The sequence below is a fragment of the Pseudophryne corroboree genome, chromosome 7, assembly GCF_028390025.1.
Source record: "Pseudophryne corroboree isolate aPseCor3 chromosome 7, aPseCor3.hap2, whole genome shotgun sequence".
Lineage (NCBI taxonomy): Eukaryota > Metazoa > Chordata > Amphibia > Anura > Myobatrachidae > Pseudophryne > Pseudophryne corroboree.
Genome location: NC_086450.1, coordinates 109,922,824 through 109,950,037, shown reverse-complemented (window position 1 = coordinate 109,950,037; position 27,214 = coordinate 109,922,824). Strand labels below are relative to the sequence as shown.

The 27,214-nt window shown below is 48.6% G+C and overlaps 1 protein-coding gene across 2 annotated transcripts in view; it reads left to right on the top strand.

Moving 5' to 3' along the window:
* Nucleotides 1-27,214, top strand: part of ARL6IP6 (ADP ribosylation factor like GTPase 6 interacting protein 6) — a 126,724-nt gene that overhangs the window by 1,832 nt on the left and 97,678 nt on the right. For both annotated transcript variants that reach the window (XM_063933531.1, XM_063933530.1), the window contains exons 2-3: nucleotides 14,892-15,266; nucleotides 22,746-22,796. In XM_063933531.1, coding sequence (XP_063789601.1) covers nucleotides 14,900-15,266; nucleotides 22,746-22,796 — 418 coding nt within the window. In that variant the 5' untranslated portion in view covers nucleotides 14,892-14,899. The remainder of the gene's footprint in view (nucleotides 1-14,891; nucleotides 15,267-22,745; nucleotides 22,797-27,214) is intronic.

Here is a 27,214-nt window from a genome sequence, read left to right as displayed (position 1 = left end):
CCCCCCTGAGCTTAGTGCTGATGCGCTGTTGTCTCCTTGATCCTCTGCGCATGCACTGGATCTCACAACTCACGTGAGATCCCCTATGCAGTCAGTAGTCGCACTTGCTACAGTCAGGAACAGCTCTGTCCTTGCTGTGGAGATAGGACATAGCCACCTGCAGCCGTCGGAATGGTCAGCGATGCTGACCGTTTATACGTTACCCCCTCATATCGGCGTGCTATCTGTTAGCGCCGATATGGACAGGGGCGCATAGCTCACTGTGCCGCACCGCCACTGTCCTACATCAGGGAGAAGCAGTATCAGTGCACATAACATGCGCTGATACTACTGCTGCTTCGCAATAACAGAGGGTAATACATTTACCCCTAAGTCTCTGCACTGTTTTGTGTATACGGGTAGCTCAGTGATAGCTGGGGGGAATGTAATAGGGTGTGAGAATCAGAAACTGGGAGAATTTGTGAGCGTTCTCCTGTTTTTTTAAAATTGGCATTCATTTACATCGCAAAATCAGGTTGATTATGCCATGTAAATGACTGCCAATTTAACAAAACATGAGAACTCTCTGATTCTCACACCCTATTATATTCTTCACCAGGTGTATAGACAAGTGACCCGCGCTCGTGTTCAGTGTGATAGTAATGTCCCTAGCTCCTGGAGAATTTCTAGGCTGCATTCTCATAAACATTGGTTCAGTCCATTCATTGTCTTTCTTTACTATGCGTAGGCAATTCTAACAGATGCATTATTATTTACCTACTTCTAATTATTTAACTTAAAGTTTTATTACCATCTAGGAATGGAAATATTTGTCCTAGAGTGGCCCCTAAACCCAGGGTAAAAGGGTTGTAGTTATGTGACTGCCGGTCACATTACCGGCACCTACATCCCACTCCCTCCTAATCCCGACAGTCAGCATAGCAACTACCAGGGACTATTCCCACTTGGGTGTCCACAACACCCATAGAGTGGGAATAGAACCTGTGGCAAGCACAGTGAGTCTGCAAGCGTGGCGAGCGCAGTGAGTCCGCAAGGGGACTCGTTTCGCTCCTACCCACACGCGGCCGGGATCCTGGCATCAGGATGCTGGTCGCTAGGATCCTGGTCGCCGGTAACCCATACCCAACCCTGGTAAAATATTTATACAGATCAGCCTCCTAAATCCAGTTGAGTAAAATGTTTCTTGCAGTCCAGCAGCTTAAAAGAATGTAACGTAGCTTTTTTTAAAAGTCATTTGACTAAGGGACTGATTCAGAGATGGTTGGAAGTTCAGTGCCACATGCAAGCAGCATTGAATTTCCATCCGATCTCAAGAAGGGGTATGCAGGAGACGTTTCAGTATAAGAGACACCACCTGCATTTAGCTGCAATGCCAGCACTCTGACCGGTGTCGCAAGTTGGTCATGATGTTCCCCGCAGAAAACCAGCTGATTAAGCCTCAGCTTATGCATCTAGCCAATGGAAGCAGGGATTCCGAGGCCAGAAAGTGACCCTTGGCTCTCCCCTCCTAGAAAACCCGGTTTTTATGAAATCAGCCCTCCCCACGCCCTTAAAGCCAGGCAGCAGCAGAGTGTAACTAAGGACGTCATCCCAGCCACTAGTATGCAGGCAGGGGGGCGAGTGCAACGGAGCCCCTTGGGGGCTCGGTGGCTCTATTCCCACTCTATGGGTGTCGTGGACACCCACGAGTAGAAATAGTCCCTGTTAGTCGGCATTCCGGCTGTTGGCATTTGAAGTGGTCGGGATTCCGACGTCTGTATCCTAACTGCCGGGATCCTGACTGCCGGTCACATGCCTACACCCCCCTAAATACGGCCCACGGCCTGTCTTTAATAATTTCTTAAATATTAGAGATTTTATCTGGCATGTACAGTACCTGAAATTGCAGAAATTCTGCAGCTTATCCTGTCTTCTCCCTTGCACCCACTGCAGACATGCCATAATCCATAGCAGTGGAAGTCAATCCTATTGTTGATGATATATATTTGAAATCTGCTAATGTCCATAGAGTAAAACACAATTTCTCTAACGTCCTAGTGGATGCTGGGGACTCCGTCAGGACCATGGGGAATAGCGGCTCCGCAGGAGACAGGGCACAAAAGCAAGCTTTTAGGATCACATGATGTGTACTGGCTCCTCCCCCTATGACCCTCCTCCAAGCCTCAGTTAGGTTTTTGTGCCCGGCCGAGAAGGGTGCAATCTAGGTGGCTCTCTTAAAGAGTTGCTTAGAAAAAGTTTTTAGGTTCTTTATTTTCAGTGAGTCCTGCTGGCAACAGGCTCACTGCATCGAGGGACTTAGGGGAGAGATTTTCAACTCACCTGCGTGCAGGATGGATTGGATTCTTAGGCTACTGGACATAGCTCCAGAGGGAGTCGGAACACAGGGCTCGCCCTGGGGTTCGTCCCGGAGCCGCGCCGCCGACCCCCCTTGCAGATGCTGAAGATGAAGAGGTCCGGAACCAGGCGGCAGAAGACTCTCAGTCTTCATCAGGTAGCGCACAGCACTGCAGCTGTGCGCCATTGTTGTCAGCACACAGCGGTCACGGAGGGTGCAGGGCGCTGGGGGGGGGCGCCCTGGGCAGCAATGTATAATACCTGTATGGCGAAAAATACATCACATATAGCCCTTGAGGCTATATGGATGTATTTAACCCCTGCCAGATATCTAAAACTCCGGAGAAGAAGCCCGCCGAAAAGGGGGCGGGGCCTATTCTCCTCAGCACACAGCGCCATTTTCCCTCACAGAAAGGCTGGTGGGAAGGCTCCCATGATCTCCCCTGCACTGCACTACAGAAACAGGGTTAAAACAGAGAGGGGGGGCACTGATTTGGCGATATGTATATATATTAAAATGCTATAAAAGGAACACTTATATAAAGGTTGTCCCTGGATAATTATAGCGTTTTGGTGTGTGCTGGCAAACTCTCCCTCTGTCTCCCCAAAGGGCTAGTGGGTCCTGTCCTCTATCAGAGCATTCCCTATGTGTGTGCTGTTTGTCGGTACGTGTGTGTCGACATGTATGAGGAAAATATTGGTGAGGAGGCGGAGCAAATTGCCTGTAATGGTGATGTCACTCTCTAGGGAGTCGACACCGGAATGGATGGCTTATTTATGGAAATTACGTGACAATGTCAACACGCTGCAAGCCGGTTGACGACATGAGAGGGCCGGCGAACAAATTAGTATCTGTCCAGGCGTCTCAAACACCGTCAGGGGCTGTAAAATGCCCATTTACCTCAGTCGGTCGACACAGACCCAGACACGGACACTGATTTCAGTGTCGACGGTGAAGAAACAAACGTATTTTCTTTTAAGGCCACACGTTAAGGGCAATGAAGGAGGTGTTACATATTTCTGATACTCCAAGTACCACAAAAAAGGGTATTATGTGTGAGGTGAAAAAACTACCTGTAGTTTTTCCTGAATCAGATAAATTAAATGAAGTGTGTGATGATGCGTGGGTTTCCCCCGATAGAAAAATATTGGCGGTATACCCTTTCCCGCCAGAAGTTAAGGCGCGGTGGGAAACACCCCTCAGGGTGGATAAGGCGCTCGCACGCTTATCAGAACAAGTGGCGGTACCATCTACGGATAGGGCCGTACTTAAGGAGCCAGCTGATAGGAGGCTGAAAAATATCCTAAAAAGTATACACACACATGCTGGTGTTATACTGCGACCAGCGATCGCCTCAGCCTGGATGTGCAGAGCTGAGGTGGCTTGGTCGGATTCCCTGACTAAAAATATTGATACCTTTGACAGGGACAGTATTTTATTGACTATAGAGCATTTAAAGGATGCATTTCTATATATGCGAGATGCGCAGAGGGATATTTGCACTCTGGCATCAAGAGTAAATGCGATGTCCATATCTGCAAGAAGATGTTTATGGACACGACAGTGGTCAGGTGATGCAGATTCCAAACGGCACAAAGATGTATTGCCGTATAAAGGGGAGGAGTTATTTGGGGTCGGTCCACGGGACCTGGTGGCCAGGGCAACTGCTGGAAAATCCACCGTTTTTTACCCTAAGTCACATCTCTGCAGAAAAAGACACCGTCTTTTCAGCCTCAGTCCTTTCGTCCCTATAAGAGTCATATCTGCCCAGGGATAGAGGAAAGGGAAGAAGACTGCAGCAGGCAGCCCATTCCCAGGAACAGAAGCCCTCCACCGCTTCTACCAAGTTCTCAGCATGACGCTGGGACCGTACAGGACCCCTGGATCCTACAAGTAGTATCCAAGGGGTACAGATTGGAATGTCGAGAGGTTTCCCCCCTCGCAGGTTCCTGTAGTCTGCTGTACCAATGTCTCCCTCCGACAGGGAGGCAGTATTGAAAACAATTCACAAGCTGTATTCCCAGCAGGTGATAATAAAATTACCCCTCCGACAACAAGGAAAGGGGTATTACTCCACACTATATGGTGGTACTGAAGGCTAGGTGAGACCTATTCTAAATCTGAAAAATTTGAACACTTACAAGGGTTCAAATCCAGATGGAGTCACTCAGAGCAGTGATAGCAAAGAACAAGGGGACTATATGGTGTCCCGGGACATCAGGGATGCTTACCTCCATGTCCCAAAATTTGCCTTTTCTCACCAAGGGTACCTCAGGTTCGTGGTACAGAACTGTCACTATCAGTTTCAAGACGATGCCGTTGGATTGTCCAAGGCACCCCGGGTCCTTACCAAGGTAATGACCGAAAGGAGGATTCGTCTTCAAAGAAAATGGACGACCTCCTGATAAGAACAAGGTCCAGAGAACAGTTGGAGGTCGGAGTAGCACTATCTCAAGTAGTTCTACGACAGCACGGGTGGATTCTAAATATTCCAAAACCGCAGTTGTTCCGACGACACGTCTGCTGGTCCTAGGGATGATTCTGGACACAGTCCAGGAAAAGGTGTTTCTCCCAGAGGAGAAAGCCAGGGAGTTATCCGAGCTAATCGGGATCCTCCTAAAACCAGGAAAAGTGTCAGTGCATCATTGCACAAGAGTCCTGGTAAAAATGGTGGCTTATTACGAAGCGCTTCCATTCGGCAGATTTCACGCAAGAACTCTTCAGTGGGATCTGCTGGACAAATGGTCCGGATCGCATCTTCAGATGCATCAGCGGATAACCCTATATCCAAGGACAAGGGTGTCTCTCCTGTGGTGATTACAGAGTGCTCATCTTCTAGAGGGCCGCAGATTCGGCATTCAGGATTGGATGCTGGTGACCACGGAGGCCAGCCTGAGAGGCTGGGGAGCAGTCACACAAGGAGTGTGATCAAGTCTGGAGAATTCTCTCCACATAAATATACTGGAGCTAAGAGCAAATTTATAATGCTCTAAGCTTAGCAAGACCTCTGCTTCAAGGTCAGCCGGTATTGATCCAGTGGGATAACATCACGGCAGTCGCCCACGTAAACAGTAAGGGCGGCACAAGAAGCAGGAGGGCAGTGGCAAAACTGCAAGGATTTTTCGCTAGGCGGAAAATCATGTGATAGCACTGTCAGCAGTGTTCATTCCGGGAGTGGACGACTGGGAAGCAGACTTCCTCAGCAGGCACGACCTCCACCCGGGAGAGTGGGAACTTCATCGGGAAGTTTTCCGCATGATTGTGAACCGTTGGGAAAGACCAAAGGTGGACATGATGGCGTCCCGCCCGAACAAAAAATGGGACAGGTATTGCGCCAGGTCACGAGACCTTCAGGCGATAGCTGTGGACGTCCTGGTAACACCGTGGGTGTAACAGTCGGTGTATGTGTTCCCTCCTCTGCTTCTCATAACCAAGGTATTGAGAATTATAAGACATAGAGGAGTAAGAACTATACTCGTGGCTCCGGATTGGCCAAGAGGGACTTGGTAACCGGAACTTCAAGAGATGCTCACAGAGGACTAATGGCCTCGGGAGCTAAGAAGGGATTTGCTTTCAGCAAGTACCATGTCTGTTCCAAGAGGAACCGTGGCATCGGCCTTTAAGAAAGGACCTGCTCCAGCAGGGACCTTGTCTGTTCCAAGACTTACCGCGACTGCGTTTGACGGCATGGCGGTTTGAACGCCGGATCCTAAGGGAAAAGGCATTCCGGAAGAGGTCATACCTACCCTGGTCAAAGCCAGGAAGGAGGTGACCGCACAACGTTATCACCACATGTGGTAAAAATATGTTGCGTGGGTGAGGCCAGGAAGGCCCCACGAAAAAATTTCAACTAGGTCGATTTCTGCACTTCCTGCAAACAGGAGTGTCTATGAGCCTCAAATTGGGGTCCATTAAGGTTCAAGTTTCGGCCCTATAGATTTTCTTCCAGAAAGAATTGGCTTCAGTTCCTGAAGTCCAGACGTTTGTCAAGGGAGTATTGCATATACAGCCCTTGTGTGCCTCCAGTGGCACCGTGGGATCTCAACGTAGTGTTGGGATTCCTCAAATCATATTGGTTTGAACCACTCAAATCTGTGGATTTGAAATATCTCACATGGAAAGTGACCATGCTGTTGGCCCTGGCCTCGGCCAGGCGATTGTCAAAATTGGCGGCTTTGTCTTACAAAAGCCCATATTTGATTTTCCATTCGGACAGGGCAGAACTGCGGACTCGTCCCCAGTTTCTTCCTAAGGTGGTGTCAGCGTTTCACCTGAAACAACCTATTGTGGTGCCTGCGGCTACTAGGGACTTGGAGGACTCCAAGTTGCTAGACGTTGTCAGGGCCCTGAAAATATATATATATATATATATATATATAATTCCAGGACGGCTGGAGTCAGAAAGTCTGACTTGCTGTTTATATTGTAGGCACCCAAAAAGCTGGGTGCTCCTGCTTCTAAGCAGACTATTGCTCGTTGGATTTGTAGTACAATTCAGCTTGCACATTCTGTGGCAGGCCTGCCACAGCCAAAATCTGTAAATGCCCATTCCACAAGGAAGGTGGGCTCATCTTGGGCGGCTGCCCGAGGGGTCTCGGCTTTACAACTTTGCCGAGCAGCTACTTGGTCAGGGGCAAACACGTTTGCAAAATTCTACAAATTTGATACCCTGGCTGAGGAGGACCTGGAGTTCTCTCATTCGGTGCTGCAGAGTCATCCGCACTCTCCCGCCCGTTTGGGAGCTTTGGTATAATCCCCATGGTCCTGACGGAGTCCCCAGCATCCACTAGGACGTTAGAGAAAATAAGATTTTACTTACCGATAAATCTATTTCTCATAGTCCGTAGTGGATGCTGGGCGCCCATCCCAAGTGCGGATTGTCTGCATTACTTGTACATAGTTTTCTCTATCGTCCTAGTGGATGCTGGGGTTCCTGAAAGGACCATGGGGAATAGCGGCTCCGCAGGAGACAGGGCACAAAAGTAAAGCTTTTCCGATCAGGTGGTGTGCACTGGCTCCTCCCCCTATGACCCTCCTCCAGACTCCAGTTAGATTTTTGTGCCCGGCCGAGAAGGGTGCAATTCTAGGTGGCTCTCCTAAAGAGCTGCTTAGAGAAAGTTTAGCTTAGGTTTTTTATTTTACAGTGAGTCCTGCTGGCAACAGGATCACTGCAACGAGGGACTGAGGGGAGAAGAAGTGAACTCACCTGCGTGCAGGATGGATTGGCTTCTTGGCTACTGGACATCAGCTCCAGAGGGACGATCACAGGTACAGCCTGGATGGTCACCGGAGCCGCGCCGCCGGCCCCCTTGCAGATGCTGAAGTTAGAAGAGGTCCAGAATCGGCGGCTGAAGACTCTGACAGTCTTCTAAAGGTAGCGCACAGCACTGCAGCTGTGCGCCATTTTCCTCTCAGCACACTTCACACGCTGTCACTGAGGGTGCAGGGCGCTGGGGGGGGGCGCCCTGGGAGTCAAATGTAAACCTATATACTGGCTAAAAATACCTCACATATAGCCCCCAGAGGCTATATGGAGATATTTAACCCCTGCCAAACTTCACTAAAGAGCGGGAGACGAGCCCGCCGGAAAAGGGGCGGGGCCTATCTCCTCAGCACACAGCGCCATTTTTTCTCTCACAGAAAGGCTGGAGAGAAGGCTCCCAGGCTCTCCCCTGCACTGCACTACAGAAACAGGGTTTAAACAGAGAGGGGGGCACTAATTGGCGATATAAATATATATATAAAGATGCTATTAGGGAGAAACACTTATATAAGGTTGTCCCTATGTAATTATAGCGTTTTTTGGTGTGTGCTGGCAAACTCTCCCTCTGTCTCTCCAAAGGGCTAGTGGGGTCCTGTCCTCTGTCGGAGCATTCCAGGTGTGTGTGCTGTGTGTCGGTACGTGTGTGTCGACATGTATGAGGACGATGTTGGAGGAGGCGGAGAAATTGCCTGTAATGGTGATGTCACTCTCTAGGGAGTCGACACCGGAATGGATGGCTTATTTAGGGAATTACGTGAGAATGTCAACACGCTGCAAGGTCGGTTGACGACATGAGACGGCCGACAAACAATTAGTTCCGGTCCAGGCGTCTCAGAAACACCGTCAGGGGTTTTTAAAAAAAAAAAAAACGCCCAATTACCTCAGTCGGTCGACACAGACACAGACACGGACACTGAATCCAGTGTCGACGGTGAATAAACAAACGTATTCCTCATTAGGGCCACACGTTAAGGGCAATGAAGGAGGTGTTACATATTTCTGATACTACAAGTACCACAAAAAAGGGTATTATGTGGGAGTGAAAAAACTACCTGTAGTTTTTCCTGAATCAGATAAAATAAAATGAAGTGTGTGATGATGCGTGGGTTTACCCCGATAGCAAATATTGGCGTTATACCCTTTCCCGCCAGAAGTTAGGGCGCGTTGGGAAACACCCCTTAGGGTGGATAAGGCGCTCACACGCTTATCAAGTGGCGTTACCGTCTCCAGATACGGCCGCCCTCAAGGAGCCAGCTGATAGGCAGCTGGAAAAATATCCTAAAAAGTATATACACACATACGGTGGTTATACTGCGACCAGCGATCGCCATCAGCCTGGAGATGCAGTGCTGGGTTGGCTTGGTCGAATTCCCTGACTAAAAATATTTTATTGATATAGAGCATTTAATAGGATGCATTCTATATATATGTATGCGAGATGCACAGAGGGATATTTGCACTCTGGCATCAAGATAAGTGCGTTGTCCATATCTCCCAGAAGATGTCATGGACACGACAGTGGTCAGGTGATACAGATCCCATACGGCACATGGAAGTATTGCCGTATAAAGGGAAGGAGTTATTTGGGGTCGGTCCATCGGACCTGGGGGCCACGGCTACAGCTGGGAAATCCAACCTTTTTACCCCAAGTTACATCTCAGCAGAAAAAGACACTGTCTTTTCAGCCTCAATCCTTCCGTTTCCCATGTGGGCAAGCGGGCAAAAGGCCAGTCATATCTGCCCAGACATAGAGGAAAGGGAAGTAGACTGCAGCAGGCAGCCCCTTCCCAGGAAAAGAAGCCCTCCACCGCGTCTGCCAAGTCCTCAGCGTGACGCTGGGGCCGTGCAAGCGGACTCAGGTGAGGTGGGGGGGTAGTCTCAAGAGTCTCAGCGCGCAGTGGGATCACTCGCAAGTTGACCCCTAGATCGTACAAGTATTATCCCAGGGGTACAGATTGGAGAGTCGAGACATTTTTTCCTCGCAGGTTCCTGAAGCCTGCTTTACCAACAGCTCCCTCCGACAGGGAGGCAGTATTGGGAAAAAATTCACAAGCTGTATTTCCAGCAGGTGATAATCAAGGTACCCCTCCTACAACAAGGAAAAGGGTATTAGTCTTCCACACTATATTGTGGTACTGAAGCCAGACGGCTTGGTGAGACATAGTCTAAATCTGAAATCTTTGAACACTTACATAAAAAGGTTCAAATCAAGATGGAGTCACTCAGAGCAGTGATAGAGAACCGGAAAAAAGGGGACTATATGGTGTCCCTGGACATCACGGATTACCTCCATGTCCAAATTTGCCCTTCTCAACAAGGGTACCTCTGGTTCGTGATACAGAACTGTCAATATCAGTTTCAGACGCTGCCGTTGAATTATCCACGGCACCCCGGGCCTTTACCAAGGTAATGGCCGAAAAGATGATTCTTAAAAGAAGAAAGACATCTTAATTATCCCTTACTTGGACGATATCCTGAAAGGGGCAAGTTTCCAGAGAACAGTTGGAGGTCGGAAAAGAACTATCTAAAGTAGTTCTACGACAGCACGAGTGGATTCTAAATATTCCAAAAATCGCAGCTGTTTTCCGATGATACGTCTGCTGTTCCTAGGAATGATTCTGGGCATAGTCCAGAAAGAGGTATTTCTCCTGTAGGGGAAAGCCAGGGAGTTATCCGACCTAGTCAGAAACCTCCTAAAACCAGGCCAAGTATCAGTGCATCAATGCACAGGAGTCCTGGGAAAAATGGTGGCTTCTTACGAAGCGATTCCATTCGGCAGATCTCACGCAAAAACTTTTCAGGGGGATTTGCGGGACGAATGGTCCGGATCGCATCTTCAGATGCATCAGCGGATAACCCTGTCTCCAAGGACAAGGGGGTCTCTTCTGTGGGGGCTGCAGAGTGCTCATCTTCTAGAGGGCAGCACATTCAGCATTCAGGACTGTGTTCTGGTGACCACGGATGCCAGCCTGAGAGGCTGGGGAACAGTCACACAGGGAAGAAATTTCCAAGGAAGTGTGGTCAAGTCTGGAGATTTCTCTCCACATGAATATACTGGAGCTAAGGGCAATTTACGATGCTCTGAGCCTAGGAAGACCTCTGCTTCAAAGTCAACCGGTGCTGATCCAGTAGGACATCATCATGGCAGTCGCCCACGTAAACAGACGGGGCGGCACAAGAAGCAGGAGGGCAATGACAGCAAGGATTCTTCGCTGGGCGAAAAATCATGTGATAACACTGTCGGCAGTGTTCATTCCGGGAGTGGACAACTAGGAAGATTTCCTCAGCATGAATGAATTCCACCCGGAAAAGTGGGAACTTCATCTGGAAGTTTCCACATGTTTGTAAACCGTTGGGAAAGACCAAAGGTGGTTATGATGGCGTCCCACATGAAGCGCCAGGTCTAGAGACCCTCAGGCAATAGCTGGGACGCTCTGGTAACACCGTGGGTGTACCAGTCGGTGTATGTGTTCCCTCCTCTGCCTTTCATACCCAGTGTAGGGAGAATGATAGGAAGGAGAGGAGTAAGAACTATACTCGTGGCTCCGGTTTGGCCAAGAAGAACTTGGTACCCGGAACTTCAAGAGATACTAGAAAGGATCTTGATTCAGCAAGAATCATGTCTGTTCCATGACTTACCGCAGCCGCGTTGACGGGTGAACGCCGGATCCTAAGGGAAAAAGGCATTCCGGAAGAGGTCATCCCTACCCTGGTCAGAGCCAGGAAGGAGGTGACCGCACAACATTATCACTGCTTAGGTGAAAATGTGTTCCATGGTGTGAGGCCAGGAAGGCTCCACGGAAGAATTTCAACTAGGTTAATTCCTACATTTCCTGCAAACAGGAGTGTATATGGGTCTCAAATTGGGGTCCATTAAGGTTCAAATTTCGACCGGTCGATTTTCTTCCAGAAAGAAATTGGCTTCAGTTCCTGAAGTCCAGAAGTTGTTAAGGGAGTACTGCATATACAACCCCCTTTTGATGTCTCCAGTGGCACTGGGCGATCTCAACGTAGTTTGGGATTCCTAAAATCACATTGGTTTAAACAACTCAAATCTGTGGATTTGATATATCTCACATGGAAAGCGACCATGCTGTTGGTCCTGGCCTCGGCCAGGCGAGTGTCAGAATTGGCGGCTTTATCTCACAAAGCCATATCTGATTGTCCATTCGGACAGAGCAAAGCTGTGGACTCGTCCCCAGTTTCTCCCTAAGGTGGTGTCAGCGTTTCACCTGAACCAGCTTATTGTGGTACCTGCGGCTACTAGGGACTTGGAGGATTCCAAGTTGCTGGATGTTGTCAGGGCCCTGAAAATATAGTTTCCAGGTCGGCTGGAGTCAGGAAATCTGACTTGCTGTTTATCCTGTATGCACCCAACAAGCTGGGTGCTCCTGCTTCTAAGCAGACTATTGCTCGTTGGATTTGTAGTACAATTCAGCTTGCACATTCTGTGGCAGGCTTGCCACAGCAAAAAATATGTAAATGCCCATTCCACAAGGAAGGTGGGCTCATCTTGGGCGGCTGCCCGAGGGGTCTCGGCATTACAACTCTGCCGAGCAGCTACGTGGTCGGGGGAGAACACGTTTGTAAAATTCTACAAATTTGATACCCTGGCAAAAAGAGGACCTGGAGTTCTCTCATTCGGTGCTGCAGAGTCATCCGCACTCTCCCGCCCGTTTGGGAGCTTTGGTATAATCCCCATGGTCCTTTCAGGAACCCCAGCATCCACTAGGACGATAGAGAAAATAAGAATTTACTTACCGATAATTCTATTTCTCGGAGTCCGTAGTGGATGCTGGGCGCCCATCCCAAGTGCGGATTATTCTGCAATACTTGTACATAGTTATTGTTACAAAAATCGGGTTATTGTTGTAGGAAGCCGTCTTTCAGAGGCTCCTTTTGTTATCATACTGTTAACTGGGTTTAGATCACAAGTTGTACGGTGTGATTGGTGTGGCTGGTATGAGTCTTACCCGGGATTCAAAATTCCTCCCTTATTGTGTACGCTCGTCCGGGCACAGTACCTAACTGGAGTCTGGAGGAGGGTCATAGGGGGAGGAGCCAGTGCACACCACCTGATCGGAAAAGCTTTACTTTTGTGCCCTGTCTCCTGCGGAGCCGCTATTCCCCATGGTCCTTTCAGGAACCCCAGCATCCACTACGGACTCCGAGAAATAGAATTATCGGTAAGTAAATTCTTATTATTGTTACAAAAAATCGGGTTTTTATTGTTGTGAGCCATCTTTTTTAGAGGCTACTTCATTGTTATCATACTATTAACTGGGTTCAAATCACAAGTTGTACGGTGTGATTGGTGTGGCTGGTATGAGTCTTACCCGGGATTCAAGATCCTTCCTTATTGTGTACGCTCGTCCGGGCACAGTACCTAACTGAGGCTTGGAGGAGGGTCATAGGGGGAGGAGCCAGTACACATCATGTGATCCTAAAAGCTTGCTTTTGTGCCCTGTCTCCTGCGGAGCCGCTATTCCCCATGGTCCTGACGGAGTCCCCAGCATCCACTACGGACTATGAGAAATAGATTTATCGGTAAGTAAAATCTTATTATAAGGGCTAACCTGTTTTTGACTATACCAAATACATACATTCTTTTGCCAGCTATGTTTCTGATAATTGTTGATTACTCTTCCAGAGTGTACATCCTTCTATTAATATGTAACAAGCACCAACAGTTTCTACAGTTCTGTGAACATTACTTACACAATGGTAGTGAAAAGCCTGCTCATACAATCTCAGGCATTGGATATGGGTGAGCGACGGCCGGAATCCGCGTCAGTCAGCATAGCGACGCCGGGATCCCGGCCGCCAGAATGCCGGCAGGGGGGCGAGTGCAACGAAGGTCCTTGTCCATATCAGCGCTGCTATCTAACAGATAGCAACCGATCTTCCCACTCTATGGGTGTCGTGGACACCCACGAGTGGGAATAGTCCTCGGCCCCCTGCCGGCATTCTGGCGGCCGGGATCCCGGAGTCAGTATGCTGACCGCCGGGATGGTGACTACACCCCAATCTCAGGGGGGAATTCAGTTATTTATGTGCACCAAATCTCCTGTTTAAAGTGACGGGGATCAAGGGACGTTATTCAACAGAAGTGCGTAAAATGTTAAGCCCGAAAAGTTCTGGATGTGATGCGAAAAGTGCTGTTTGGGCGCCCAAATGGGTCACTTTTCGCACATTTCTTCTCGCCCAGCACTGAGGGCTGCTAAAAACAATTCAGTTGAATTCCTTGCTCCAAGTCTAAAACTGGGTACACACAATAAGATATATTGGATGATGTTGCAATCCGAGATGGATTGCAATGGCCGTCATATAGTGTGTACCCTGAATCCACCCGATTCAGCGTTTGATGAATTGGGTGGTTGCATCGTCCTGTTGGATATCCTGCAGGTCCAATGGGGTAATCCCACAGCTCACGCAGTATTAATATATGAAGCATGTAATAATATATCATGACGTATGATGCATCGTGTAGTGTGTATGGTGATGCCGTATATCGGTACATCACATTGCTGGGCTGTTGTTTAGGTGTGTACCCAGCTTAAAGGATAAAGGGGTGGACATGAGGTGGGAGAATATAAGATTACATGGGTACTCTACAAGAGAATTACTGGCCTGAATGAAAATATCGGAGGGCTAGAGGGGAGGAGGCTGTATGTAAAGCAGATGTTACATTTGGGAAATTAAGTGGAGGTAAAGTAACTGCAAGACTGCAATCCCTCCATTCCCACCGGCAGCAGCATCCCCCATAGGTTTCTATGCTGCCAGATTTATTAACATCGCATTCTGGAGATTGTTCCCCGCAGCTACCACCATCTGAAGAATGGTGGTAGCCTGTTGTAGCCTATGGGCTTATACATTGCGGATTCAGCCGGCAGAGGGTTCCCCCGGGACCATCCCTGGAAATGGCCACCATGCATGATGGTCAGCGGGAGCTAATATTGCGCACAGATCGTATTGCAACTATGATTAATAATAAATGGTCCCTAAATCCCCTACCGCTCACACATTGGGGTTCATTTTTGGAGGAATCCAGTTAACCTATCTGTATATTTTTGTACTTTGTGTGAGCGAGCTAGAGCATCTGAATGAAAGCTGCAGAAATAGAGGGGAACTATACACTATATGGCCGTGTTGGGGATCAAACCCAAGACCACAATGCTGTGAGGCACTAATGCTAACCACTGTGCCGCTGTATGCTTACACCTTACTTGTAAGCTTGTATGACACCATTGAACAAACCCTTTCATGACACTGACATAATGTTACTTCTTGCAGATTCCTGGATGGATGCCTCTTATGTGACAAGTGCTAGGCGGCTAAGGAGCACGAGCCGCCGCCCCGTTGTCTCTGCTAGCGCCACATCTCACGGTGTGCTAGGCTGGGGGCCACAGGAGGACATCCAGGAAGTGGTGAAAAACCTGGAGAGTGACTTAATTGAGACTGCTGCTTCCAAAACCAACCACCTCAGAGAGGCCTCGCTACTCTATTCGGGGCTTGAGCAGTCTGGACAGAATGGAACAGTAACATCACAAGTGGTCACTTCCAAAAGAGGCAAAAGATGGGCAGCCAGGTTGTTCTCGATGTTATGCTGTCTTGTGATAGTTAGCATCCTCGCTGTTCTGTTTGTCGTTCTATATATTGTGGTACAAGGTAACTTTTACATAACTGTAAACAAATTGTTTATATTATCTACAACCTGTTGCTATATCAGCATTAGGACATACAACAAATGTACAGAGATTATTGTTTGTTTAACTGTACGGTAAATCGAAAGCACAGAGGACTTCATTATCACATCTAAGTCCCTGGGTGCAGTTTTCATAGAAATGTATTTAAAAAAAAATCATGAAGACGCTCACTTGTTCTTCTAGCCTCAAACACTTAATTCTCCAGTCATTTCAGTCCATGGTCAGAGCATTCTCAAGGGTACATTCCCAGCAGACACCACTTTCCGAGTGTGCTTGAATGCTCCGCCCATATGCTAGCCCCAAAACTAACAAGTCTTGTTTCTAATCCATAAATTCCTACCCATACTGGCTAGCAGTGTGACTCAAGGAACCACATCCAAGCTTGCATTATCACAGAGTTGCTGGACAGATTTAAGCATAAATGGTTATGTTAGGAGCTTGTTCTCACAAGATATATAAGCAAATGTCAAAGTTTGGCACTATGGATAAAAAAACAAACAAAAAATATCAAGAAACCAACATTTCAAATATTGCAGGGTCTTTTCCTCAGGTGTTACATATAGTTAAATCTAAAGAGGTAAAAATGAGATAGCTTATCTAACTGCTAGTGAGATTTGTTTTGGCATAAATAAGCTTCTCTCAAACACTGGGATATCTTTTAATTAGCCACCATGTATCTGCAAACTGTTGTGGGGTCTTTGCTGTAGCATGCCTCATTTCTGTTTCAGATATTAACCAATAGGATTATCATTCTAAATCTCCAGCAACAGATGGGTCCCTAGATATGGATTATTGCTCCTTTTTAAGCTGGAAACAAAAAAACTTTTTTTCTTCTTTTTTTGAAGATAATGCATTAAAAATGAGCAATTACCTTACACACACACACACACACACACACACACACACACACACACACACACACACACACCTAATTCAGACCTGATCGCAGCAGCAAAATTGTTCTCTGATGGGCAAAACCATGTGCACTGGGGGTGGGGGGGGGGGGGGGCAGATATAACGTGCAGGGAAATGTAGATTTGGGTGGTTTACAGTATATTGTTTCTGTGCAGGGTAAATACTGTGCTTTATTATTACACTGCAATTTAGATTTCAGTTTAAACACAGCCCACCCAAATCTAACTCTCTCTGCACATGTTATATTTGCATACCCTCCAACATGACCCGCCCCACTAGGTACAAAATGCTCTGTTTCTGGACTTCCCTCTTAATTTATTATTGCCATCACCTGTGAAGAAACAGCTTTCTTATCGTTTAACTAGTTCTTCACAGGTGATGGAAATCATAAATTAAGAGGAAAGTCCAGAAACAGAGCATTTTGTACCTAGTGGGGTGGGTCATGTTGGAGGATCTGCACTTGCCCCACTTGCACTGCACATGGTTTTGCCCAGTAGCGAACAATTTTGCTGCTGCGATCAGGTCTGAATTAGACCCACTATTTGTTTCATCAGGCAGAGCAAAAGTGAAGGAAATACATGCAGCAGTTGATAGATTGACTGTTCAGTAATATAATATGTTTATATTTCTCTGACGTCCTAGTGGATGCTGGGAACTCCGTAAGGACCATGGGGATTAGACGGGCTCCGCAGGAGACTGGGCACTCTAAATAAAAATTAGGTACTATCTGGTGTGCACTGGCTCCTCCCTCTATGCCCCTCCTCCAGACCTCAGTTAGAATCTGTGCCCGGCCAGAGCTGGGTGCTCCTAGTGGGCTCTCCTGAGCTTACTAGAAAAGAAAGTATTTATTAGGTTTTTTATTTTCAGTGAGCTTCTGCTGGCAACAGACTCACTGCTACGTGGGACTAAGGGGAGAGAAGCAAACCTACTAACTGCGGCTAGGTTGCACTTCTTAGGCTACTGGACACCATTAGCTCCAGAGGGTTCGAACACAGGCACCTGTCCTCGATCGTCCGTTCCCGGAGCCGCGCCGCCGTCCCCCTTGCAGAGCCAGAAGAACAGAAGCTGGAAGACGACGAAATCGGCGGCTGAAGACTCCTGTCTTCATTAAGGTAGCGCACAGCACCGCAGCTGTGCGCCATTGCTCCCAGCACACTTACACACTCCGGTCATGTAGGGTGCAGGGTGCTGGGGGGGGGGGGGGGGGGCGCCCTGGGCTGCAATTGAAGTACCTTTGGCACAAAAACATACATATATACAGTCTAGCACTGTATATATGTAAAAACCCCCGCCATTTTTTACATGCAATGCGGGACAGAAGCCCGCCACTGAGGGGGCGGGGCCTTCTTCCTCAGCACACCAGCGCCATTTTCCCTTCACAGCTCCGCTGGAAGCAGCTCCCCAGGCTCTCCCCTGCAGTATCCAGGTAAAGAGAGGGGGGGGCACATAAATTTAGGCGCAAATCAATACAAAAAAGCAGCTATTGGGAAAATCACTTATTAGCAGTGAAAATCCCTGTGTTATATAGCGCTGTGGTGTGTGCTGGCATACTCTCTCTCTGTCTCCCCAAAGGACTTTGTGGGGTCCTGTCCTCAGTCTGAGCATTCCCTGTGTGTGTGCGGTGTGTCGGTACGGCTGTGTCGACACGTTTGATGAGGAAGGTTACGTGGAGGCGGAGCAAGGGCAGATAAGTGTGGTATCGCCCCCGTCGGGGCCGACACCTGATTGGATGGATATGTGGAAGGTCTTAAATGACAATGTAAACTCCTTACATAAAAGGTTTGATGACGCTGCAGCCTTGGGACAGCCGGGGTCTCAGCCTGCGCCTGCCCAGGCGACTCAGAAGCCTTCAGGGGCTCATAAACGCCCTCTATCTCAGATGGTTGACACAGATGCCGACACGGAGTCCGACTCCAGTGTCGACGATGATGAGGCACATTTACAGTCTAAAATGACCAAGGCCATCCGATACATGATTATTGCAATGAAGGATGTATTACACATTTCTGAGAGTAACCCGGTTAATACCAAGAGGGTTTATATGTTTGGGGAGAAAAAGCAGCCAGTGACTTTTGCCCCATCTGATGAATTAAATGAGTTGTGTGAAGAAGCGTGGAGTTCCCCTGATAAGAAATTAGTGATTTCTAAGAGGTTACTGATGGCGTACCCTTTCCCGCCAACGGACAGGTTACGTTGGGAAACATCCCCTAGGGTGGACAAGGCGCTGACACGCTTATCTAAAAAGGTGGCACTGCCGTCTCAGGATACGGCCGCCTTAAAGAAGCCTGCGGATAGAAAGCAGGAAGCTATTCTGAAGTCGGTGTATACACACTCTGGTACTCTACTGAGACCTGCTATTGCTTCAGCCTGGATGTGTAGTGCTGTAGCAGCGTGGACAGATACTCTGTTAGACGACATAGATTACCCTCGACAGAGATACTGTTTTGCTAACCCTGGGCCATATCAAAGACGTCGTCTTATATATGCGAGATGCTCAGAGGGACATTTGCCTGCTGGGCTCTAGAATTAATGCTATGTCCATTTCTGCCAGGAGGGTCTTATGGACTCGGCAATGGACAGGAGTTGCTGATTCTAAAAAACACATGGAGGTTTTGCCTTATAAGGGTGAGGAATTGTTTGGGGACGGTCTGTCGGACCTCGTGTCTACAGCGACAGCTGGATAGTCCACTTTCTTGTCTCAGGTTTCCTCACAGCCTAAGAAAGCACCGTATTATCAAATGCAGTCCTTTCGTTCCCAAAAAGGCAAGAGGGTCAGGGGTGCATCCTTTCTTGCCAGAGGCAGGGATAGAGGTAAGAAGCTGCACCATGCAGCAAGTTCCCAGGAACAAAAGGCCTCCCCTGCTTCCACTAAGTCCACCGCATGACGTTGGGGCTCCACAGGCGGAGCCAGGTGCGGTAGGGGCGCGTCTCCGAAACTTCAGCGGCCAGTGGATTCGTTCACAGGTGGATCTCTGGGCTATACAAATTGTATCTCAGGGATACAAGCTGGAATTCGAAGCGACGCCCCCCCCCCCCCCCGCCGTTACCTCAAATCAGCCTTGCCAGCTTCCCCCATGGAAAGGGAGGTAGTGCTGGCGGCAATTCACAAGCTGTACCTCCAGCAAGTGATTGTCAGGGTCCCCCTCCTTCAACAGGGAAGGGGTTACTATTCCACAATGTTTGTGGTACCGAAACCGGACGGTTCGGTGAGACCCATTCTGAATCTAAAGTCCTTGAACACTTATATAAAGAAATTCAAGTTCAAAATGGAATCGCTCAGAGCGGTTATTGCAAGCCTGGAAGAGGGGGATTTTATGGTGTCGCTGGACATCAAAGATGCTTACTTGCATGTCCCCATTTACCCACCTCACCAGGAGTACCTCAGATTTGTGGTACAGGACTGTCATTACCAGTTCCAGACGTTGCCGTTTGGCCTGTCCACGGCACCGAGAATATTTACCGAGGTAATGGCCGAAATGATGATACTCCTTCGGCAGAAGGGAGTTATAATTATCCCGTACTTGGACGATCTCCTCATAAAGGCGAGGTCCAGGGAGCAGTTGTTGATCAGCGTAACACTCTCTCAGGAAGTGTTACTACAGCACGACTGGATTCTGAATATTCCAAAGTCGCAGCTGATTCCTACGACGCGTCTGCTTTTCCTGGGCATGATTCTGGACACAGAACAGAAGAAGGTGTTTCTCCCGGTGGAGAAGGCCCAGGAATTAACATCTCTGGTCAGGGACCTCCTGAAACCAAAACAGGTATCGGTGCATCACTGCACGCGAGTCCTGGGAAAGATGGTGGCTTCATACGAAGCCATTCCCTTCGGCAGGTTCCATGCAAGGATCTTTCAGTGGGATCTGTTGGACAAGTGGTCCGGATCGCATCTTCAGATGCATCGGCTGATCACCCTGTCCCCAAGGGCCAGGGTGTCTCTTCTGTGGTGGCTGCAGAGTGCTCACCTTCTCGAGGGCCGCAGGTTCGGCATACAGGACTGGTTCCTGGTGACCACGTATGCAAGCCTCCGAGGGTGGGGGGCAGTCACTCAGGGAAGAAACTTCTTCCAAGGGCTGTGGTCAAGTCTGGAGACTTCTCTACACATAAATATACTGGAATTAAGGGCCATTTACAACGCCCTGAGTCAAGCAGAGCCCCTGCTTCGAAACCGGCCAGTGCTGATTCAGTCAGACAACATCACGGCGGTCGCCCATGTATACCGCCAGGGCGGCACAAGAAGCAGGATGGCAATGGCGGAAGCCACAAAGATTCTTCGATGGGCGGAGAATCACGTGCAAGCTCTGTCAGCAGTGTTCATTCCGGGAGTGGACAACTGGGAAGCAGACTTCCTCAGCAGACACGACCTCCACCCGGGAGAGTGGGGACTTCATCAGGAAGTCTTCCAACTGATTGCAAACCGATGGGAACTGCCACAGGTGGACATGATGGCGTCCCGCCTCAACAAAAAGCTAAAAAGATATTGCGCCAGGTCAAGGGACCCTCAGGCGATAGCTGTGGACGCCCTAGTGACACCGTGGGTGTACCAGTCGGTATATGTGTTTCCTCCTCTTCGTCTCATACCAAAAGTACTGAGAATAGTAAGAAAGAGAGGAATAAGAACAATTCTCATTGTTCCGGACTGGCCAAGAAGGACTTGGTACCCGGAACTGCAAGAAATGCGCACAGAGGACCCATGGCCTCTGCCTCTCAGACAGGACTTGCTGCAACAAGGGCCCTGTCTGTTCCAAGACTTACCGCGGCATGGCGGTTGAACGCCGGATCCTAGCGGAAAAAGGCGTTCCGGATGAAGTTATTCCTACGCTGATAAAAGCTAGGAAAGACGTGACAGCAGAACATTATCACTGTATATGGCGGAAGTATGTTGCTTGGTGTGAGGCCAGGAAGGCCCCTACAGAGGAATTCCAGCTGGGTCGATTCCTGCACTTCCTACAGTCAGGGGTGACTATGGGCCTAAAATTGGGGTCCATAAAGGTCCAGCTTTCGGCCCTATCCATTTTCTTTCAAAAAGAACTGGCTTCACTGCCTGAGGTTCAGACATTTGTTAAGGGAGTGCTGCATATTCAGCCCCCTTTTGTGCCACCAGTGGCACCCTGGGATCTTAACGTTGTGTGTTGGATTTCCTGAAATCCCACTGGTTTGAGCCACTTAAGACCGTGGAACTAAAGTATCTCACGTGGAAAGTGGTCATGCTGTTGGCCTTAGCATCGGCTAGGCGTGTGTCGGAATTGGCGGCTTTGTCATGTAAAAGCCCATATCTGATCTTCCATATGGACAGGGCAGAATTGAGGACTCGTCCCCAATTTCTCCCAAAGGTGGTGTCATCGTTTCATTTGAACCAACCTATTGTGGTGCCTGCGGCTACTCAGGACTTGGAGGACTCCAAGTTGCTGGACGTAGTCAGGGCTTTGAAAATATGTTTCCAGAACGGCTGGAGTCAGGAAGACTGACTCGCTGTTTATCTTGTATGCACCCAACAAGCTGGGTGCTCCTGCTTCAAAGCAAAGTATTGCTCGCTGGATCTGTAGCACGATTCAGCAGGCTCATTCTGCGGCTGGATTGCCGCATCCAAAATCGGTAAAAGCCCATTCCACAAGGAAGGTGGGCTCTTCTTGGGCGGCTGCCCGAGGGGTCTCGGCATTACAGCTTTGCCGAGCAGCTACTTGGTCGGGTTCAAACACATTTGCAAAGTTCTACAAGTTTGATACCCTGGCTGAGGAGGACCTTGTGTTTGCTCATTCGGTGCTGCAGAGTCATCCGCACTCTCCCGCCCGTTTGGGAGCTTTGGTATAATCCCCATGGTCCTTACGGAGTTCCCAGCATCCACTAGGACGTCAGAGAAAATAAGAATTTACTCACCGGTAATTCTATTTCTCGTAGTCCGTAGTGGATGCTGGGCGCCCGTCCCAAGTGCGGACTCTCTGCAATACGTGTATATAGTTATTGCTTAACTAAGGGTTATTGTTATGAGCCATCTGTTGAGTGAGGCTCAGTTGTTGTTCATACTGTTAACTGGGTAAGGTTATCACAAGTTGTACGGTGTGATTGGTGTGGCTGGTATGAGTCTTACCCTGGATTCAAAATTTCCTTTCCTTGTAATGTCAGCTCTTCCGGGCACAGTTTCCCTAACTGAGGTCTGGAGGAGGGGCATAGAGGGAGGAGCCAGTGCACACCAGATAGTACCTAATTTTTCTTTAGAGTGCCCAGTCTCCTGCGGAGCCCGTCTATTCCCCATGGTCCTTACGGAGTTCCCAGCATCCACTACGGACTACGAGAAATAGAATTACCGGTGAGTAAATTCTTATTTTCTGTAAATTTACCACTGAAGATGATTGAATAATTGATCTAAATGTACATTGATCGTTTTGAAGCTATGGTCACACCAATCTTATTTAAATCTGAAATGCAAATGGTTGGATTGTGGAGCAAGCTGTTTTCTAGCCTGTGAAAGACTGCCAAGTATATCACTTATACAGAAAGAAGAGTGATGCCTTTTATTTTTCTCTAGATATGCAGTCTGGAAAAGTGAATGAAGATGGGGTTAAAACTAGTCTTTTAGGTAAGAAAATGTTATGTCTGCAGGACTCATTGAATATTGAAAGTGCAAGTAGAACACATTTGCTTTGATTAGTCTGACTACACCAGATTGCTAAAAGCTGATTAATTGCTGTGGCTTGCAGCACATCACTGATCATTGCGCCATATTCTGAATTAAGCTGCTGTGTTTTATACAACTTTCAGACATAAGACTCAGCAAATACACGGGTACAACCCAGGTCTATCAACCCAGGAATTTCCCCCGGTTTCAGTCTGAGGCACCCATTCACACTGCACCAAAACCAGGGAATTTCCCAGGTCAGATGCATTGACACTGAACCCTGGTCTGCCCTTGAATTTGCTATGTATTTACAGGGGACACTTTCACGTATATCATTCAGCCTTTGCTATTTGTTAATGGCAAATTTGTGGTTTATTTCCTATTTCTCTTAACGTCCTAGAGGATGCAGGGGACTCCGTAAGGACCATGCGGTATAGACGGGCTCCGCAGGAGACATGGGCACTCTAAGACTTTAGATGAGTGTGAACTGGCTCCTCCCCCTATGCCCCTTCTCCAGACCTCAGTTAGATCCTGTGCCCAGAGGAGACTGGATACACTACAGGGGAGCTCTACTGAGTTTCTCTGAAAAGACTTTTGTTAGGTTTTTTATTTTCAGGGAGCACTGTTGGCAACAGGCTCCTTGCTTCGTGGAACTGAGGGGAGAGAAGCAGTCCCACTTTCCTGGACTGATGGGCTCTGCTTCTTAGGCTACTGGACACCATTAGCTCCAGAGGGTCGGGACACAGGTGTCATCCTTGCTGTTCGTCCCAGAGCCGCGCCGCCGTCCTCCTCACAGAGCTGGAAGATTGAAGCCGTGTAAGTATAAAAAGCAAGAAGACTTTAAAGGCGGCAGAAGACTTCAGATCTTCATGAGGTGCCGTGCAGCGATCGCGCTGCGCGCCATTGCTCCCACAACACACACAGGCACAGCAAGGGCGCAGGGGGGGCGCCCTGGGCAGCAATTTTTACCTCACATAAGACTGGCACACGTATATAGATACTGTGGAGGCAGTATATAATAAATCCCCTGCCAGTATAATAAAAATAGCGGGACCGAAGCCCGCCGTCGAGGGGCCGGAGCTTGATCTTCCAGCACTAACCAGCGCCATCTTCTCCACAGCATGCTGCAGAGAAGCTGCTCCCGGACTCTCCCCTGCTGAACAAGTAACGGGGCAAAAACGAGGGGGGGGGGCACATTTATTTGGTGCTAATTCTATATATAAAGATACACAAAAACAAAATTGGCGCAAGAGAGCTAAATGGATGGAAATAACACAATTTTATTACTAATTTCTAAAATTCATACTGTTGCAACATATACTTAAAACATTAGCATCTAGGGCATATCATAGCACTGCAATCAATAAAAGATTCCGTATAAGAAAATATAGAATTAAGAAATTGAGCGGGAACTCAAAAGTAAAAGTTCATCCATATTCTATTGCCACAGTCCAGGAACAATTTAGGCGAATGGAATAGTTACCAACTGCTGTTGGAGATGAAGACCTGGAATTAGCTTGGTTCAAGAGGCTACTTGGTCCAATGGTGAGCTCAGGTCCGTTTATACAGATGTCCAAATCGCTGTTGAAAAAGGGGGTTCCTATATCTGACCTCTAGGCTTGAATCTCAGGATGAATATGTTAGAGCCCAGCTCCTCCACCAACGCGTTTCACACAGCTTTTTCAAGAAAAGCTGTGTGAAACAGTGAAACTCGTTGGTGGAGGAGCTGGACTATAACATATTCATACTAAGATTCAAGCCTAGAAGTCAGATATAGGAACCCCCTTTTCTCTGACGTCCTAAGTGGATGCTGGGACTCCGTAAGGACCATGGGGAATAGCGGCTCCGTAGGAGACTGGGCACAACTATAAAGAAAGCTTTAGGTCTAACTGGTGTGCACTGGCTCCTCCCACTATGACCCTCCTCCAGACTTCAGTTAGAATCTTGTGCCCGGCTGAGCTGGATGCACACTAGGGGCTCTCCTGAGCTCCTAGAAAGAAAGTATATTTAGGTTTTTTATTTTACAGTGAGATCTGCTGGCAACAGACTCACTGCAGCGAGGGACTAAGGTGATAAGAAGCGAACCTACCTACCAGGTGGTAGTTTGGGCTTCTTAGGCTACTGGACACCATTAGCTCCAGAGGGATCGACCGCAGGACCCGACCTTGGTGTTCGTTCCCGGAGCCGCGCCGCCGTCCCCCTTACAGAGCCAGAAGCAACTAAGTGGTCCGGAAAATCGGCGGCAGAAGACTTCGGTCTTCACCAAGGTAGCGCACAGCACTGCAGCTGTGCGCCATTGCTCCTCATGTACACCTCACACTCCGGTCACTGATGGGTGCAGGGCGCTGGGGGGGGGGGCGCCCCGAGGGCAATATATGACACCTTGGCTGGCAAATCTACATCATATATAGTCCTAGAGGCTATATAGATGTAAAATTACCCCTGCCAGTATTCCAGAAAAAGCGGGAGAAAGTCAGCCGAAAAAGGGGCGGGGCCATCTCCCTCAGCACACTGGCGCCATTTTTCCCTCACAGCTCCGCTGGAAGGAAGCTCCCTGGCTCTCCCCTGCAGTCTGAACACTACAGAAGGGTAAAAAAGAGAGGGGGGCACTAAATTTAGGCGCAGTATAGATATATATATATGATATATAAAAAAGCAGCTATAAGGGAAAACACTCATTTATAGTGGGATCCCTGTGTTATATAGCGCTCTGGTGTGTGCTGGCATACTCTCTCTCTGTCTTCCCAAAGGGCTTTGTGGGGTCCTGTCCTCTGTCAGAGCATTCCCTGTGTGTTTGCGGTGTGTCGGTACGGCTGTGTCGACATGTTTGATGAGGAGGCTTATGTGGAGGCGGAGCAAATGCCTGTAAACGTGATGTCACCCCCTGCGGGGTCGACACCTGAGTGGATGGTGCTGTGGAAGGAATTACGCGACAGTGTCGACTCCTTGCATAAAAGGTTTGACGACATACCTAATGTGGGACAGCCGGTTTCTCAGCCTGTGCCTGCCTAGGCGTCTCAAAAGTCATCAGGGGCTCTAAAACGCCCGCTACCTCAGATGACAGACACAGATGTCGACACGGATACTGACTCCAGTGTCGACGACGAGACTAATGTAACTTCCAGTAGGGCCACACGTTACATGATTGAGGCAATGAAAAATGTGTTGCACATTTCTGATGTTACCCCCGGTACCACAAAAAAGGGTATTATGTTTGGAGAGAAAAAAACTACCAGTAGCTTTTCCTCCATCTGAAGAGTTAAATGAAGTGTGTGAAGAAGCGTGGGCTTCCCCTGATAAAAAGCTGGTAATTTCTAAGAGGTTACTAATGGCGTACCCTTTCCCGCCAGAGGATAGGTCACGCTGGGAAACATCCCCTAGGGTGGATAAAGCGCTCACACGCTTGTCAAAGAAGGTGGCACTACCGTCTCCGGATACGGCCGCCCTGAAGGAATCTGCTGATAGAAAGCAGGAGGCTATCCTGAAATCTATATATACACACACAGGTGTTATACTGAGACCGCCTATTGCTTCAGCCTGGATGTGCAGTGCTGCTGCTGCGTGGTCAGATTCCCTGTCAGAAAATATAGATACCCTAGACAGGGACACTATATTGCTAAACGTAGAGCATATAAAAGACGCACTTTTATACATGAGGGATGCACAGAGGGATATTTGCCGGCTGGCATCCAAAATAAGTGCAATGTCCATTTCTGCCAGGAGAGGGTTATGGACTCGGCAGTGGACAGGAGATGCAGATTCCAAACGACACATGGAAGTTCTGCTTTATAAGGGTGAGGAGTTGTTCGGGGATGGTCTCTCGGACCTCGTTTCCACAGCAACAGCTGGGAAGTCTACATTTTTACCCCATGTTCCCTCACAACAAAAGAAAGCACCGTATTATCAGGTACAGTCCTTTCGGCCCAATAGGGGCAAGCGGGTTAAAGGCGCGTCCTTTCTGCCCAGAGGCAGAGGTAGGGAAAAGAAGCTGCAGCATACAGCCAGTTCCCAGGAGCAAAAGTCCTCCCCCGCTTCCTCTAAGTCCACAGCATGACGCTGGGGCTTCACAGGCGGAGCCAGGTATGGTGGGGGCCCGTCTCAAATATTTCAGCAATCAGTGGGCTCGCTCATGGGTGGATCCCTGGATCCTTCAAGTAGTATCTCAGGGGTACAAGCTGGAATTCGAGACGTCTCCCCCCCGCCGTTTCCTCAAATCTGCCTTGCCAACCACTCCCTCAGGCAGGGAGGCAGTGTTACAGGCAATTCACAAGCTGTATTCACAACAAGTGATAGTAAAGGTGCCCCTACTTCAACAAGGAAGGGGTTACTATTCCACAATGTTTGTGGTACCGAAACCGGACGGTTCGGTGAGACCCATT